General features: G+C 35.9%; 1 protein-coding gene across 8 annotated transcripts in view; it reads left to right on the forward strand.

The window, feature by feature from the left end:
* Window positions 1-16,636, forward strand: part of cntn5 (contactin 5) — a 405,703-nt gene that overhangs the window by 218,545 nt on the left and 170,522 nt on the right. For 7 of the 8 annotated variants that reach the window (XM_048168025.1, XM_048168027.1, XM_048168028.1 and 4 more), the window contains 2 exons: window positions 7,907-8,030; window positions 8,824-8,999. In XM_048168025.1, the coding sequence (XP_048023982.1) occupies window positions 7,907-8,030; window positions 8,824-8,999 (300 nt within the window). Of the gene's footprint in view, window positions 1-1,424; window positions 1,558-7,906; window positions 8,031-8,823; window positions 9,000-16,636 lie in introns of those variants that run through there. The other variant, XM_048168032.1, reaches the window with a different exon arrangement.

The following is a 16,636-nucleotide window of genomic DNA, read 5'->3' on the forward strand; positions in this document are numbered from 1 at the left end:
TTGTAGTTCTGAACTGAATCCTCGTCCAACGTGCAATAGGTTGTGGGCAATATTAGCCTTTATAGTGTGCACGGATCCACACTTCGAAAATCTACCGGAAATAGTAGACCATCTGGGGACTTTTGGCATACTCTTTTCAACATACTATGCTTTGGGACACACATATTTTAATCTCACATACTATTTAGGATGGATAGTATGGACATTGGGACGCAGTGCTTCTCTCTCTTAACTATTTGAAAAATTCATGTTTTCACTTGCTCATACGCATGTCCCGAAACATTAGGCCATTCGGTATAACCGCTATAAAACATGGAAAATGTTGTAATATTTTAAAAACTTGTACTAAATATATAATGTTTGATTGTTCTTTTGCTAGCTAGCTAGATATCAGCCTGTTAGCATTGTTTGAAAATATTGTTATTCGGTATATCCAAAAGTGTCGCTCGGTAAAACCAAAGTTTTGGTTAAACCGAATGACTTTTTTGAACAAATTTGATCCATCCTGAAAAAAATGACAAAAGCAGTGTTAATTGATTTTAAAAACCACATAATCTGATTTGTTAACACTTAATAAATCTTCAAAATTAATTATATTGCCATTATGTTTTTTTGGGGTTTTTTTTTTACACTTTTAAAACCCTTATTTGTCAATGACCCAATTACATACAGTTCATTTACATCACATTCAGATCTTGGTTAAATGTTGAATAGCAAATAACACATGCTATCATGACTATCAAAGAGACTCAATCAACTCAATCATATTAAGTTCAGCTTACAATGAAATTTTGTTCACACAACTTTTTTCTACTAAGTACAATGAACTTTCATTATTATTTGAGTGGAACAAACTCTTTTCATTTAATTAATGAAATTTCACTGTTCGGTTTTACAGTGTTTTACAGTGTACGCAGCAGAGTGCGATGCACTGTGTTTTGACATATTCCTCCCATAAACAGAAATAGAATTCTTTTTTTTTTTTTTTTTAATCAATTAAAAAGCGTACTGACCCCAAACTTTAAATGTAAATGCAAGTGTATATATAATTCATATTGATGTGTGTGTGTGTAATGCCTTCATGTCAGACATGACTTCATCTATAGCTACAAAAACATGTCACTTTGTAACCATGCAAAAATCCCTTATTATAGTGTCAGAGACATTTGTGTTCCTCTCTCAGAGAATGATCCCCAAATACACAAAGCTTGTCCAAGCTACACAGATCTGTAAATAATTCAAAGAGACGGAGAATGACTGGTGACTAGAGGTGTTGAGGAGACGGAAGCGAGCCAGGGAGCATATGGGCCGAGTGGGAGTGTTTGTGCGGGGGAGCGCTCTTTAATCTCAAAGGCCCACAGTCAGCCGAGAGGCAGCCAGAGGACAGAGTGTTAGAGTGAATCAAGTACTGCTTTACATAAAGATACTCCATTGTTGTCAGCACAGATGCACTGAAAACACAGCTGATTACCAAATTGGTCGAATTCAGTTTTGCACTTAGCAGCATGGACTAAATGAGAGTCTCTTCTCTCACAATGTTGAGGGTTCGTTTTGAAGGTAGATGTGAAATCATATTCTTTTGTTTGAAGACACTTGCATGTTGGATGTTTTTAACATTTTACAGAAAAAATTATGTTTTGTCCTGTAAACTGTAATATAACTTTAGTATAGTTTTATTTCATTGTATGGTAAGGTAACTTACAGTTAACGTGTTTTTACTGTAGCATGTTTGTATTCCTTTACTGTTAAAATGACGTTTATTACAGTGTATTGTTATTACTCATATTTAGATATGTGTGTAATTGAAGACATCATACTGCAACTTAGACATAATTTACAGTACGGTCCAAAAGTTTGGAACCACTAAGATTTTTAATGTTTTTAAAAGAAGTTTCGTCTGCTCACCAAGGCTACATTTATTTAATTAAAAATACAGTAAAAAACAGTAATATTGTGAAATATTATTACAATTTAAAATAACTGTGTACTATTTAAATATATTTGACAAAGTAATTTATTCCTGTGATGAAAAGCTGAATTTTCAGCATCGTTACTCCAGTCTTCATGATCCTTCAGAAATCATTCTAATATGCTGATTTGCTGCTCAATAAACATTTATGATTATTTTCAATGTTGAAAACAGTTGTGTACTTTTTTTTTCAGGATTCCTTGATGAATAGAAAGTTCAAAAGAACAGCATTTGTCTGAAATACAAAGCTTCTGTAGCATTATACACTACCGTTCAAAAGTTTGGGGTCAGTAAGAATTTTTATTTTTATTTTTTTGAAAAGAAATTAAAGAAATGAATACTTTTATTTAGCAAGGATGCATTAAATCAATCAAAAGTGGCAGTAAAGACATTTATAATGTTACAAAAGATTAGATTTCAGATAAACACTGTTCTTTTGAACTTTCTATTCATCAAATAATCCTGAAAAATAATATTGTACACAAATATTTTGTACAATTGTACACATTAAATGTTTCTTGAGCAGCAGATCAGCATATTAGAATGATTTCTGAATGATCATGTGACACTGAAGACTGGAGTAATGATGCTGAAAATTCAGCTTTGCCATCACAGGAATAAATTACTTTGTGAAATATATTCAAATAGAAAACAGTTATTTTAAATTGTAATAATATTTCACAATATTACTGTTTTTACTGTATTTTTAATTAAATAAATGTAGCCTTGGTGAGCAGACGAAACTTCTTTTAAAAACATTAAAAATCTTAGTGGTTCCAAACTTCTGGACTGTACTGTATGTGCTACGTACAAAATACGTAAAATCATGTGGTTGAAATCGAGTGATCAGACTTACTATTACCTTTCTATTTCTATTTTATTTTGCTAAAGTTAAAATTAAACCGATTAATATAGAAAGTATAGAAATGATAGAAAATACTATTTCAGTCTTTCCACTTAAATTTCACGTTTAATTCTCTTACTTGCAGGGTCTTTGTAATTACGTGTGAAATATACTAGCAATATCTGAGTGAAATGTTTCAAAGTAAAACCTACACCATTTTTCTTCAGTGTGGTGAGAAAATGGATGGGAAAATCCCACAGACTTAAACTAAAGGACCAGAGTTCTCCTAAAAACTCCCAATTAGAGGTTTTCACAGTGACACCAAATAGAAGAAACATTTTCTTCTATTTGGTTACTTAAAGTTAAAGAAACTTTAAGTAAACAGTTTTTTTAAAAGAACCATTTTCACAACACACTGCAAAAAGTGGTAACCTGGAATTAGTTATTAGTTACTACAGCTATTTCGACCTGATTTAACCCATACAATGTATGTTTGGTGGTACAAATTAATGTATTTAAGTTGATTCATTGATATTAAATCATATGTTCGACTTGATTACAGTAAGTTAATTTGGATGTTACCATTTTTAGCTTACTGTTTATTATAAAATGGTTAGTTCATGTCCTTGATTCTGATTGGTCAATAGCTGTGTTTTATTCATGATAAAGCACAGCTATGACCACTTCACCCAACGGTTCTGTGTATCACTACACAACACCCTTAGCAACCACTCTTAGCAACGTAAACTGTATGTTCTCAATTGATATTGTTCATTGAAGCTTACTGTATCATATAGAAGAGTATTGTGAGAAAGAGATTGAGTGAGCGAGTTTATTACCTGTATTCATATTTATCATTTTTCTTCAGGTCAATACTATGTTTATAATAAAAAATCTGTTTAAACGTCCGATGTTTTATCTTGTCCTTTTAACAGTTAAGGGGTTTTCCCATGACTGACAGCACTAGTCAAAGCATTTGTCAGTTGCATCTTGTTCCGTGTTCAGAACAATTCAGACTTTTCAATATAAAAGTCTTTGCTACTGACTGACACACTCATGAAGACAGTCTTTGCTGCCATCTAATGGCGTGAAAATATAACTTCTGTTGCTGTTCACGGTCAGGGACTATTTTTTCTGGCGGAAGAAAGGCTTTTAGAAAAAGTTTACTTCATGAAAGTTGCATTAATACATATTTCTGGCTTAAATATTTGTATTGTGTGGTAACCATTTTATAAAAGCAATAAAGTACTCGAGGCTGGTGCTTTGTCATGAATAATATTGCTGTATCGCTTCGGTTGTGCCTAACAACGCCCTTCAACGTGACTTGTTTACGATACAGCACAGCCTCTTATTGCTTACAAATAATATCAAAAGTTATTTTCTTGGACTTTTACCTGGATTGTATGTTGTTAACACTGAATTCAATTCCTTCTCTCCCTTTGGATCTGATGTCCTCCCCTCTTGTAGGGATGTGACACTTTTCTGGGCAACACGGCAACAGACTGTGATGTATAAGAAATGTGTTTTTTGTCCTGGCAATGATGCAGGTTGTACTGGAGACCTTCAACAGTTCTGGGAAGCGTCTGGCTACACAGATCATAGATATGAGGCTGGTGTGCTGACACCTGGGCAGAGACCTGCTCGAGACATTGACGATGTTGCAGCCTGTACACACTGGGATTTATTATGCATGCAGCACAGAGCATAAATAATAGAGCCAGAGCTTAGATAGCTCACTCCCAAGCCGCTGCAAATGACTAGGTTATGCGTGAACTCTGCGCCCACAGGTCCTTCATCTCTTCTCTCTCTCCCTGTTGTCTAATTCTGTTCCTGCACAAAAAAAAAAAAAACATTTGCCAGATTTAGCCATCGCATAGCGGATGTCGAACAGGGGGTGGAGAGATGTTCATGCAGCCCTGATAATTTCATGAACAACATTATCCTTACAAAAAAGTATTGTGGCGGTACCCTGGTACACTGATAAGATGGAATGACCATGATGCTTTGATATACCATGAATGATATTCATATGCATGTAGCATAGCATTTACAAAACAATACCACAGACCTAGCATGGCCAAAACAACATTATATTGGTAAATGTCCAAAACATAGTCTTGTGATGATGGATATGTGCAAAAAATATGGTACAGCCAAGGTATGTGTAACAAACATGGTGTTACCATGCTATGTCCAATTGATTTCCCATGGAAAATGCATTAGCATGACACAAAAAAGTGGTATTAGCATGATACACATCCAAAAAACAGCAATATTGTATTAGCATGGTACATATCCAAAAAGCATGTAATTAATGTGGTTCATGTATATATATATATATATATATAATTGTTTTAGCATGGAACATTGGTATTGGTATTATTGGTACAATAATTGGTACAATTGGTATTATGGTTTATATCCAAAAAAAATGGTATTATCATAGTACATGTCCAAAATGGCATTAACATGGTACATTGTATTAAAACATGGTGTTAGCATACAAAAAACAGTATCATACATATGCAAAAACAGGGTATTAGCATGGTACATGCCCAAAAGATGGTATTAGGATAATGTCCAAAAATGGTTTTAGCATGGAACATATATAATAAAATCGTATTAGCATGATATAGGCCTATATCCAAAAAGCACACATTGTACATGTCCCCAAAAAAGTTCATTTGTTTGTTATACAATTTGAGATTTAAGATTGGTCCCACTGTACAGCATAAAGTCACTGAGCGCCGACGGAGCAGATCTCCTGAGTGTTTCTAATTGGAAGGACTCTTGGTTATTCTACTGAGATATGTTATCGAGTTCACCCTGGGGGCTGAATATATGAGACAGTTAACAGGATTCCTAATGTGGACCGTCTGCCGTGTATATCCAACTGGTAGAATGAGCTAAAACCGTTTTGCATTGTTAAAACATCATTTTGTATGTGACTTACATAGCCTATATAAGGAAGCTTGATTCCCCCATGGAATTAATAAAATAAAATAAAATAAAATAAAATAAAATAAAATAAAATAAAATAAAATAAAATAAAATAAAATAAAATAAAATAAAATAAATAAAAGGTAATTCTGACTGTGAGATATAAACTTGCAACTGTGAGTTATAAAGTCTGAATTTCAGTATATAAAGTCAACAATTGCAAGAAATAAAGTCAAAATTGTGATATAGAAACAATCTCGCAATTCTGACTTTATAGCACACAATTGTGGCTTTATATTATAACTCTCAATTGCGAGTTTATATCATGCTATTCTGAGAAAAAAAAGTCAGAATAGTGAGATAAAGTTCCAATTACCTTTTTTATTCAGTGGTGGAAACAAGCTTATATACCTATATTTAGACTACATGTCAAATTCATTTCCCTACATGTGTGTCATGTAAATACGTAGTACACAACACAACTATGGCATTATTTCCATTGGGAAGCATAGATTTTTATTTTTATTTTTTATTTTATTGATTTATTTTTTTCATTTAATGGTATGTCAATTAAAAATTTATGGCGTACGCAAATTGATTGTTGTAAAAGTGTGTATGGCATATTTTAGTTTGTATGCGTTTTATGTACTTTTTGTTGAGGAATAGCAACAAAGTTTGCCAAATATGTGACTCATTTAGCTGGTGTATAAGACAGTAGGTTTGTGTGACAAGACTACATTTCCCATCATTCTCTGTGATAGCACAATCATGATAAAACACAGATTAAAGCATCATTTACACCCATAATTACTCACTCTTTTCCCTTCTTCAATTTGTTCTACTAGCTCTAAAAAAGCCTTCTGTCTTTGTCTGGAAGTAAAAAAGAGAGAAAGAAATATGAACTTGCCCAGCAAGTTGTTATGATTATACGGCTGCAATTTTATATTGAGTTAATACGATTTCCGAACTCATAAGTTGGAACTTCCCAGGAGGACTTGAAGGCAACATAAGTGTCTTTCTCAAGGGTACAGTAGTGATAGCTCATGCATCACCCCTTGCAATGTTTGCACCCACAACCTAGACTACTCGCATATCTTGTCCTTGTACTACTTATGTCAAAACAAATACTTTTTTTGTACGAATAAATAATAATATGTCTGTCAAAAATAACGTTCATTTCTTTGAATAATGTTTCTGTTTAATCGTTAAACATATGTCACAAAGCAATCGTTGGCTTTGGCTAGCCTTACAGGTTATGATCATGCTATCTGGGTTCTGCTCTGTGGAAAGCTTGCAGGCCTATCCTATGATCAACCAATCAGTCATTTAAGTGCTTTCAAACCATTCAAGTACAATAAGACTCAAAAGAGAACTCAATTCAGTACTGGCACGCTGTCTGAGAACAGGCTTTCTGTGCGCGTGTTTCGGGTGTGTGTTCACATAGAGCGACTTCACAGACAGCGTGAATTGAGTTCTCTTTTGATTCTTATTGCGCTTGAACAAATAAAAACACACAATTATAAAATTCCTGTTTTCGACGAGTATCATTGTTAGTGTCAAAAGTACCAACCGCTATTTAACAAGTAAATTTTAAAAATATGACACTGAACGCTGTTGAGCGGATTCGTAAACACCTCTGATTGGCCTTTGTGTTCACGTGCTCATCAGATATGTCTGTGATTAGCTAAAATGATCAATGCTTCAAAAACATGTTGTAAATAGACATCAGTGACGCTCTTTACTGAGCGCTTATACAGATACACACAAGCATCTACCAGCGGACCGGTCTGTTGATAGACGCCTGCTTTCAAATGCTCCCGTTTTTTAAAACGCTTCCATGTGCTTCAAAACGCTCCCGTGCGTTGAACATTGTAGCCAATCACAGACATACCTGATGACTGTGTGAACACGAAGGCCAATCAGAGGTGTTTTTACGAATCTGCTCAACAGTGCTCAAAGTGTCATATTTTTAAAATTTCAGTACTGTCTTGGTATCATGGTTGGTATACTTTTGACAACACTAAATGAGTTAAATTAACAAAGATTTGGGGGGGAAAAAATGTGTGTCAGACCCATGTCATGTATATTATTATTATTATTATTAGTCAGATTAATTTTGTTAATTTTGCCTTTCTTCTTCCATCTGACCCCAGAGAGTGAGGAGTTTGGTCCAGTGTTCATTCAAGAGCCAGATGATGCAATCTTCTCCCTGGATACAGATGATAAGAAAGTGATAATGAATTGTGAAGCCAGAGGAAACCCCGTTCCGACCTACAGGTACGGTTTACTAATTTCATTAACATGGATAAGGTTATATTAAATGGATAATAAATGACATTTAATTTCTCTGGAGCTTTACTGTGAGTCCTTATTATCCTGTCTGAGTGGCATTTCTGTTAGACTAATGCTAATGATGCAAATGTTGGACTTTCCTCTGTGGATTCCTAATCAGAATTGATATAATGTGCAAGAATCCAAATATGACTCACTAAACTGTACGCTCCTGTGATTCAACTATGTCTTACGAAAGTTCTAACCTTTGGGAAACAGTCAGCAATTCATCAGTGTATCTGTTTCCCGCCTGGAGGATTCGCTGAACGTCTATAAGCATAAATAAATAAATACGGGTGTTTGTGAGGTTGAATGATCCACTCGGTATGACTTGAGTTCTAAGACACTGATGTGGTTTTGAGTTCTCGGTCGTAATTTAGATCGATATTACTGCCTAAGTTATAAAGACACATCATGGCTCTATGCTAACAAGCTCTTCAGTAGCTATAATGTGATGTCTATATTCTATCAAATCCTAATAATAATAATAAAATACAAAATATATGTCCAAAAGGGGACAAAATAACCATTGGAATATTTAACTTAATGACTAATGCTTATAATATAATTTGTAAAGGAAAAAGTTGAATTAAATTACAAAATAAGTGCTAAAGTGGAATCATTTTCACTAATGGTCTTCGATTAGTTACCTCAGTGTATAAATCTTTATTTAATTGTTTATCCCTCAGAATCCAATAATTTATCTTTTTTTTTTCTAATTGAGTCATTGCTTTTGCAGCTGGCTGATCAATGGAACGAATGTGGACGCAGAAGCAGATTTCCGCTACAGTTTGATTGATGGGAACTTAATAATAAACAATGCAAGTGAGGCCATTGATTATGGAAGATACCAGTGCAGAGCTGAAAACAGCATTGGCATCATCCTGAGTCGAGATGCCCTCCTGCAGTTTGCCTGTGAGTAACTGAACACATTTTGAATGCTGATATTCAGTGTTATTTTAGTATCAATGAGAAACTACACTGCCCAGCCAAAAAAAAAAAAAAAAAAAAAGTCGCTGTTTGGATTTTAATTTGCAAACACTTAAGAATCTATGAATGGATCATTATTACAGTGATTATGTTTCTAGCATGTTATATATTTGGCAATGGTTCTTTTAACCCTTTAAGATGGAGTGTGTAGCTTTTCATTCCTTAAACAACCATGTAGAAAGACACATCATGGCCATATTCCAGGATGACAGTGTCAAGATTCACCAGGGTTAAAATTGTGAAAGAATGGTTCAGAGAGCATGGAGAATCATTTTCACACATGAATTGGCACCTCTGAGTCCAGACCTTAATTTCATTGAAAGTCTTTGGGATGTGCTGGAATAGACTTTACAGAGACTTTGCATTGTCAATACAAGATCTTGACTAAAAATTGATGCACCTCTTGATGGAAATAACATCACAACATTTATTTCCATCGAGAGGTGCATCATTTTTTGGTCAAGATCTTGTATTGACAATGCAAAAGGTGAGCACTCTGTAAGGTCTACTCCAGCACATCCCAAAAACTTACACTGAGGTTAAGGTCAATGCCAATTCATGTGTGAAAATGATTCTTCATGCTCCCTCCCAACATTTTTTTTTCACAATTTGAGCCTGATGAATCTTAACATTGTCATCCTGGAATATGGCAATGATACATCTTAATACATGGTTGTTTAAGAAATGAAAAGCTACACACCATATTTTAGGGTTAAAAGAACCGTTGTCAAACATGTAACATGCTAGAAAAATATTAATCACTGTAATAATGATCCATCCATAGACTCTTAAGTATTTGCCTATTAAAATCCAAACAGCAACTTTTTTTTGGCCGGGAAGTGTGTTATAGTTTTTATATTAATAGAGTTTTATTATTATTATTAGTTTGTTCATTTTAATTTTATTAATTTTTATTTCCGTTTTAGTCATTTTAGTACATCATGTTAAATAAAAATGAGAAATGTTTATATTTTATATTACATTTAATTTCAGTTAACTTATTCAAGTAATGCTTTTTTAATGGTTTTAGTTTTAGCTAACAGCCCTGCTGAAATTAGTTGGGTTGATTTAAATGGAGCCACCACTTTCCTTCTATTTGATTCTGCATTGATCTGGTGTGCGTTTCCTGTACAACAGTGTAACTCAATTCGTAACCACCATAGTATGATGCATTACTGTGGAAACATTGGGAATTAGAGTAAAAAGTTTATTTGAATTGTTATTTCTATATTTTTTATTGATATTATGCCCACCTGGCATACCCAAATGCCCACCCTAAGATTGCCTCCTACTAATGCTACTGATTAAAAGTAAATGCAATTAAAGGTATTCCCCTGATGCTTTGCTCCTTTCCTTAAAATGTAGCCCCAAAGTTGTCTCCATCACATGGAAAAGTGCCCTTAACGCTTTGCTTCACAAAACAAGAGCAAAAACGCATTTCCTTCCCTTAGTAATCCCTTGGCTTCCCTCCAAAATATCATCACAAGCCACGGAAGCATGCAGTGTAGAGCTAGAGGCGCAATTGCTTGCTGGAAAACACATTGTTAGTTTTGCTTACAGTTTCCCCAAGAGCGATGGCCATAATAGCCTTATTGGTGTACCCAACGGGATTGTGTACTTCACTATTCACTGCCCATGGTGTTTTTTTGTAGAAAAACGAACACTTAGTGTATATGTGATGAAGCATTCTTACGGGCAGTAAATGTATTACAGCTGTGGTTAGGAAGCCTGTTTTTCGCTTCCCAAACTGTAGTATTGAAGAGGTGTTCGCTCGTGTTCTCTCGCCTACATGAAGAATGGATTCCGCCTTGCATTTTCTGCTCTCCTTCCATCAAAAAGAACACTGCAAACAAGATCCTAAAGTCATCCGGTCTTTTCTTTGAGTCTCTATATTAGATGGCAACCCACATGAACACACTGTTCTGTTCGTTTTTTTTTTTTTTTGTCCTTGTCCATCGCCTGGCTGTAACCTTGCTCCGCTCATTGTGTGCCCATTCTGAAGGCCTGTCGGAGAGACAAAAGAAAGCTCTTGGCAGCAGACATTGGGATGCAGAGCTTTTCCCAGGCCTCCACATAACAAATAGCCACCATTCATCACCCTGTTGGACACCCAAGGATCTTTCACTCTTATTGGCAGGGGGCGATCTCATGAGTCTGACATGGTGCTGCGTCCATGCGCAATGAGGTTACGATAAAATGAATTAACCATTATTGCACCTTGCCACCAAAGCCAATTTGAAACGCTGTTCACAACCTATTTTACTTCCACTTGCTAATGTATTAGCGAGTGAAACGGGACATTCAATGAGGAAAGGGGTGGGACTTGATTTTCTCCAATGAGAAGTGATTGGATCTTCAAAAATAAGAAGGCATATATTTGAGTAACTGATGAATCATGCATATTAACACTAAGAAAATGCATTAAGAAAGTAAACAAGTCACTTTTATTCATGATGACCAGCCGATGCTCCTACTTTTTGTTGAATATTAAAAAGGTTTGTTTTTTATGCATTACAATAGTATAGTTTATTAGTTTGTATATAGTTTGTTATCAGATTATATCAGTACTGCCAAAGAGTAATATTGAAATGCGTAAGTGAACTATGGTCGCAAGTTCCGTCAGTATTAACTTAGCTCAAAGATTTGGTGTTTCCAAAACCATAGTTCCAACAAACATTTGCAAACAGCATTGCAAAGTTGTATGGTAAGAACTACAGCTCTCAACCTGTTATTAGAAGCATAGTTTCTTCTTAGTATAACATGTAGGGTTAAAAAGATCATGCTTTGAGCAAAATAAGCAAACATGCAGTGCACTGGAAACATCTGGAAATAAAGAAAAACAACAGAGATCAAAATATCAAAGTATTCCTCAGATACTGTGTTCATTATTTACAGCAATTATCTGACATTAAAGGGTTAGTTCACTAAAAATTTAAATTACCCCATGATTTACTCACCCCCAAGCAAGGGCGTAGATTTGGTTTCAACTTTGGGGGGGGGGGGGTTGAACGTTGGTATGGTTGTATTGTATTGGGGGGGGTTGTAACTGATGGATTTGAATATTTGAACTATGCATCCCCCCCATAAACTACGCCCCTGCCCCCAAGCCATCCTAGGTGTATATGACTTTCTTCTTTCAGACGAAAACAATCAGAGTTATAATATAATGCCCTATGTGCCAAGCTTTATAATGACAGTAAATAGAAGATGAGATTTGAATCCCCAAAAAGTGTATCCATCCATCATAAAAGATATCCGCACGGTTCCGGAGAGTTAATAAAGGCCTTTTGAAGCAAAACAATGCATTTGTGTAAGAAAAATATCCATATTTAAAACTTTAAAAACTAAAATAACTAGCTTCTGACAGACGGTGTACGCATCGATTTACGGCGAAAGAGTGAATTCTGACCCGAAGCATGATGTATTGACGGACGCGGAAGCGCAGAGGAGAGAGCAAAGCAAAACACCCCTTGTTTACACCACACGTGTGCGGCGCATTATGGCTCCGGTGAGGTTTTGTTACGTCCTCTACGCGGTGTCAACCAGAAGCATTTCAGAAGCGAAGTGGCTGGATTTGCAAGACAACTAAATTTGTCTGTCTGGCGTTATTTTCCTTGATTTTTCGTGTTTTTAATGGCTAAATGGTATTTTGTCCGGTTTAACACTCTGAGGTCTGAGGTATCGCTAGCGATACCACCGCGGTTTTTTTCTTACCAGTGTGAAAGAGACTCAAAATACTCCATCAATGTTGCACATACAATTAAGAGTTATACACCATTTTAATCGGTGGAATATCTTCTTTTATTTGTGTACACTCAGAGTACAGACAAAATGTTGTGCTTTTTGCAAAATAAAGAAAACTAACATGATGCGTGATCTCTCGTCTCCCTCTGAACGAAGTCCAATCTGATAGTTCTCAGAAAATGAACTGTAACTTATGAATACTAATGACAAAAAAATTAGACTTATGTCTAAAAAAATGTTGAAATGTCAGGTTTTAAATCGTGTAAGTCAAATCGAAAACAAATATTCTCTGTTTATGTAAAACAGAGAATATTCTGTATGAAAAGAGAGCCATGTCAGAAGTCCTTGATTCAGCTCATTATCTGCTAATGTGGCCACGCCCACGGAGCCAGCGCTATTCAGACGTAAATTCAGTCAATACATGCATACATCATCTCAATCGTGTATTTATTGTCTTGAAAAGTGTTTTAAATAGCCATAGTTAGCGATCTCTGGCCTCTGTTAGTTCGGTTAGTTCCTGGATTGCCTATTCTTCTTTAGCAGGCATTTGTGGACTAAAGGTGCACAGAGCGCCCTCCGGCTGCAAGTATGAATTGAAAACACTCACAGTGATGACAATAAATCCTGAATATTACTCCTCTGTATAGAAAATTGACAAACATATGAGAATCAATAAATTTCCCCAAATGTGCATGCTTTTAAGCTAAAAGCCTATATGAAATGCCATAGAGGTAACATAATTGTTTAGACACTTTGCATCACACAAATACATTATATTTTAAAGAATATAATAGAATACCATTATTTTAAATTGTAATAATATTTCACAGTATTGCTGTTTTTACTGTATGTTTGATATACACCACATGATCACAGAGGGTTTTTTCACAGACTACCTGACTGAAAGAGCTCATTATTATGCAAGTCATTTCAGGTCAGTATTATGTGATTCTTTTGTCTTCTCAGGTGAGAATAACCCATTATTCATGATGATTCACGCCTCCACGCATACTGTGTTTCTTGACCAAAGATGTTTTAGAAAATTTAAATCTCTCTATTGTTTCATATGAAAGAGTAGTCAGCATAATTTTTACATAATTTTGAAGCAAAAACTCTAGTCTACAACCTCCAATACCCAGAAGTCTTGTGAACACAGATTTAATATTATTTTTTTGGCCTTATTTCAGTGACTTAAGTTTTTTGTTTTTTCAATAACCACGCATAAACGTTATTCCTTCAAAAACACAAACATGTACATACATGTTCCTCACATATTATGGTAGCCTAGTTTGTGCTGAATACAGTGTAATGACACTTTTGTCATTAATATGTTTATGAACAACTGCAAAAAGCACAAATGTCAGGGCATGTCAAAACTTCTCCAGGCCCCAAATCAGCCTCAGACTCCAGAGGGTTAATTGTGTTTATTGCTATGCCATACTTTATTTTGCTGTAGCCTACAGACGAAGTTAATACACTTAAAAGTCCAGTTATGGATGACAAGGACAAAAAAAAATCAAGTTTTTCAACTTTGAATCTCTTGTCATGAATTTCTGGCCTCCTAGTGATGTGAAATATGAGCAGGAGTCTTCACAGGGTGATTATTTTGACTTTATTTTGTATTTGAGCCGCACAGCTTGGATGCGGCATCTGTCAAAAATAGACTTGGCGGCTATCTTTAGCGAAGTAGCGTGGCGAACTGCTTCTGGGACGCTTCTGAAATGTGCGGCGGCACGGCTGGTGCAAACACAAGCATTGACTTGAGTGGCCGCGGTAGCCACGTCGCAGCCGTAACGCGCCACAGACGTGTGCAGTGTGAATAAGGGGACACTGGTCGTGAATTAGAAGTCTAAAATGAGAATTTTTAAAGAGAAATTTTGGAGGATTTCGATATAAGAGAAGAGGTGCTTGAGTTTGCTGACCAGCCCTATTTGTTTGAATAGCGAGAGGCATCAAAGCTTACGTAAGTAAGTCGTCGCGCATACGACCGTCTGCCAGAAATTAGTTTTTTTTTTTAGTTTTTAAAGTTTTATATATGGATATTTTTCTTCAACAAATGCATCGCTTCACTTCAGAAGGCCTTAATTACCCCCCGGAGCTGTGTGGATATCTTTTATGATGGATGGTTGCACTTTTTTGGGCTTCAAAATCTCATCCTCTATTCACTGCCATTATAAAGCTTGGAAGAGCCAGGACATTATTTAAAGGTGCCCTAGATTATGTTTTTAAAAGATGTAATATAAGTCTAAGGTGTCCCCTGAATGTGTCTGTGAAGTTTCAGCTCAAAATACCCCATAGATTTTTTTTAATTAATTTTTTTAACTGCCTATTTTGGGGCATCATTATAAACGCGCCGATTTATGCTGTGGCCCCTTTAAATCCCGTGCTCTCCGCCCACAGAGCTCGCGCTTGCCTTAAACAGTGCCGTAACAAAGTTTACACAGCTAATATAACCCTCAAAATGGATCTTTACAAAGTGTTCGTCATGCATGCGGCATGCATGCGTCGGATTATGGGAGTATTGTATACTGTTATATTGTTTACATTGATTCTGAATGAGTTTGAGGCTATGCTGCGTGGCTAAAGCAAACATTACACACTGTTGGAGAGATTTATAAAGAATGAAGTTGTGTTTATGCATTATACAGACTGCAAGTGTTTAAAAATGAAAATAGAGATGGCTCTTGTCTCCGTGAATACAGTAAGAAACGATGGTAACTTTAACCACATTTAACAGTACATTAAGAACATGCTAACGAAACATTTAGAAAGACAATTTACAAATATCACTAAAAATATCATGTTATCATGGATCATGTCAGTTATTATTGCTCCATCTGCCATTTTTCGCTGTTGTTCTTGCTTGCTTACCTAGTCTGTTGATTCAGACGTTGATCCAGACGTTTTGCCCTTGTCTAATGCCTTTCATAATGATAATGTTGGTACCGTGGGCTGGCATATGCAAATATTGGGGGCGTACACCCCGACTATTACGTAACAGTCGGTGTTATGTTGAGATTCGCCTGTTCTTCGGAGGTCTTTTAAACAAATGAGATTTATATAAGAAGGAGGAAACAATGGAGTTTGAGACTCACTGTACGTCATTTCCATGTACTGAACTCTTGTTATTTAACTATGGCAAGATAAATTAAATTTTTCATTCGAGGGCACCTTTAATGTAACTCAGATTGTATTCGTCTGAAAGAAGAAAGTCATATACACCTAGGATGGCTTGAGGGTGAGTAAATCATGGGGTAATTTTCATTTTTGGGTGAATTATCACCCAAACTTTAAGTCAATCTTGAAACGATGAATTGGCAAGTCATCACTCACCACCCGCATGACGTCAAGAGTCCTAACCAACGTGTTGTGAATGACATATGTGTGACACTTTCGGGAAACAGTCATGTTAGATAGTTAGTTTTTTCAGCGTACCATTGTAGTTAAGTAGCAGGTTACTTGCCCTTTTGGGAAACAATCCCTGATCAGGATTCACTCTAATTCTTTTAGACTTTCTTTTAGATATTCAAGAACAGGGCAATCTGAAGTGCACTTAAAAGCCGCAAGAGCTGATTTCTGCTGGCAGCTACTGCTGTGCAATTTTAAAATGATTAAAGGCAATGATTCCCTGTGTGGAGTGCATCGGTTGAGGTCTCGGTTCATGAAATGCAAACAGCTCTACTGGCCAGCCAGCAGTAGGGGAACATTTAGCTTGGATCTCTTTGTTTGCTGTCTTTGATTGAGGAAGCCGGGCATGAGTTTCCCAGAGATGGTCAACTCGGCCGTTTGGAGAGGGGCCTAGTCTTTGAGCCTGGCCA

The sequence above is a fragment of the Megalobrama amblycephala genome, linkage group LG19, assembly GCF_018812025.1.
Source record: "Megalobrama amblycephala isolate DHTTF-2021 linkage group LG19, ASM1881202v1, whole genome shotgun sequence".
Classification (NCBI taxonomy): domain Eukaryota; kingdom Metazoa; phylum Chordata; class Actinopteri; order Cypriniformes; family Xenocyprididae; genus Megalobrama; species Megalobrama amblycephala.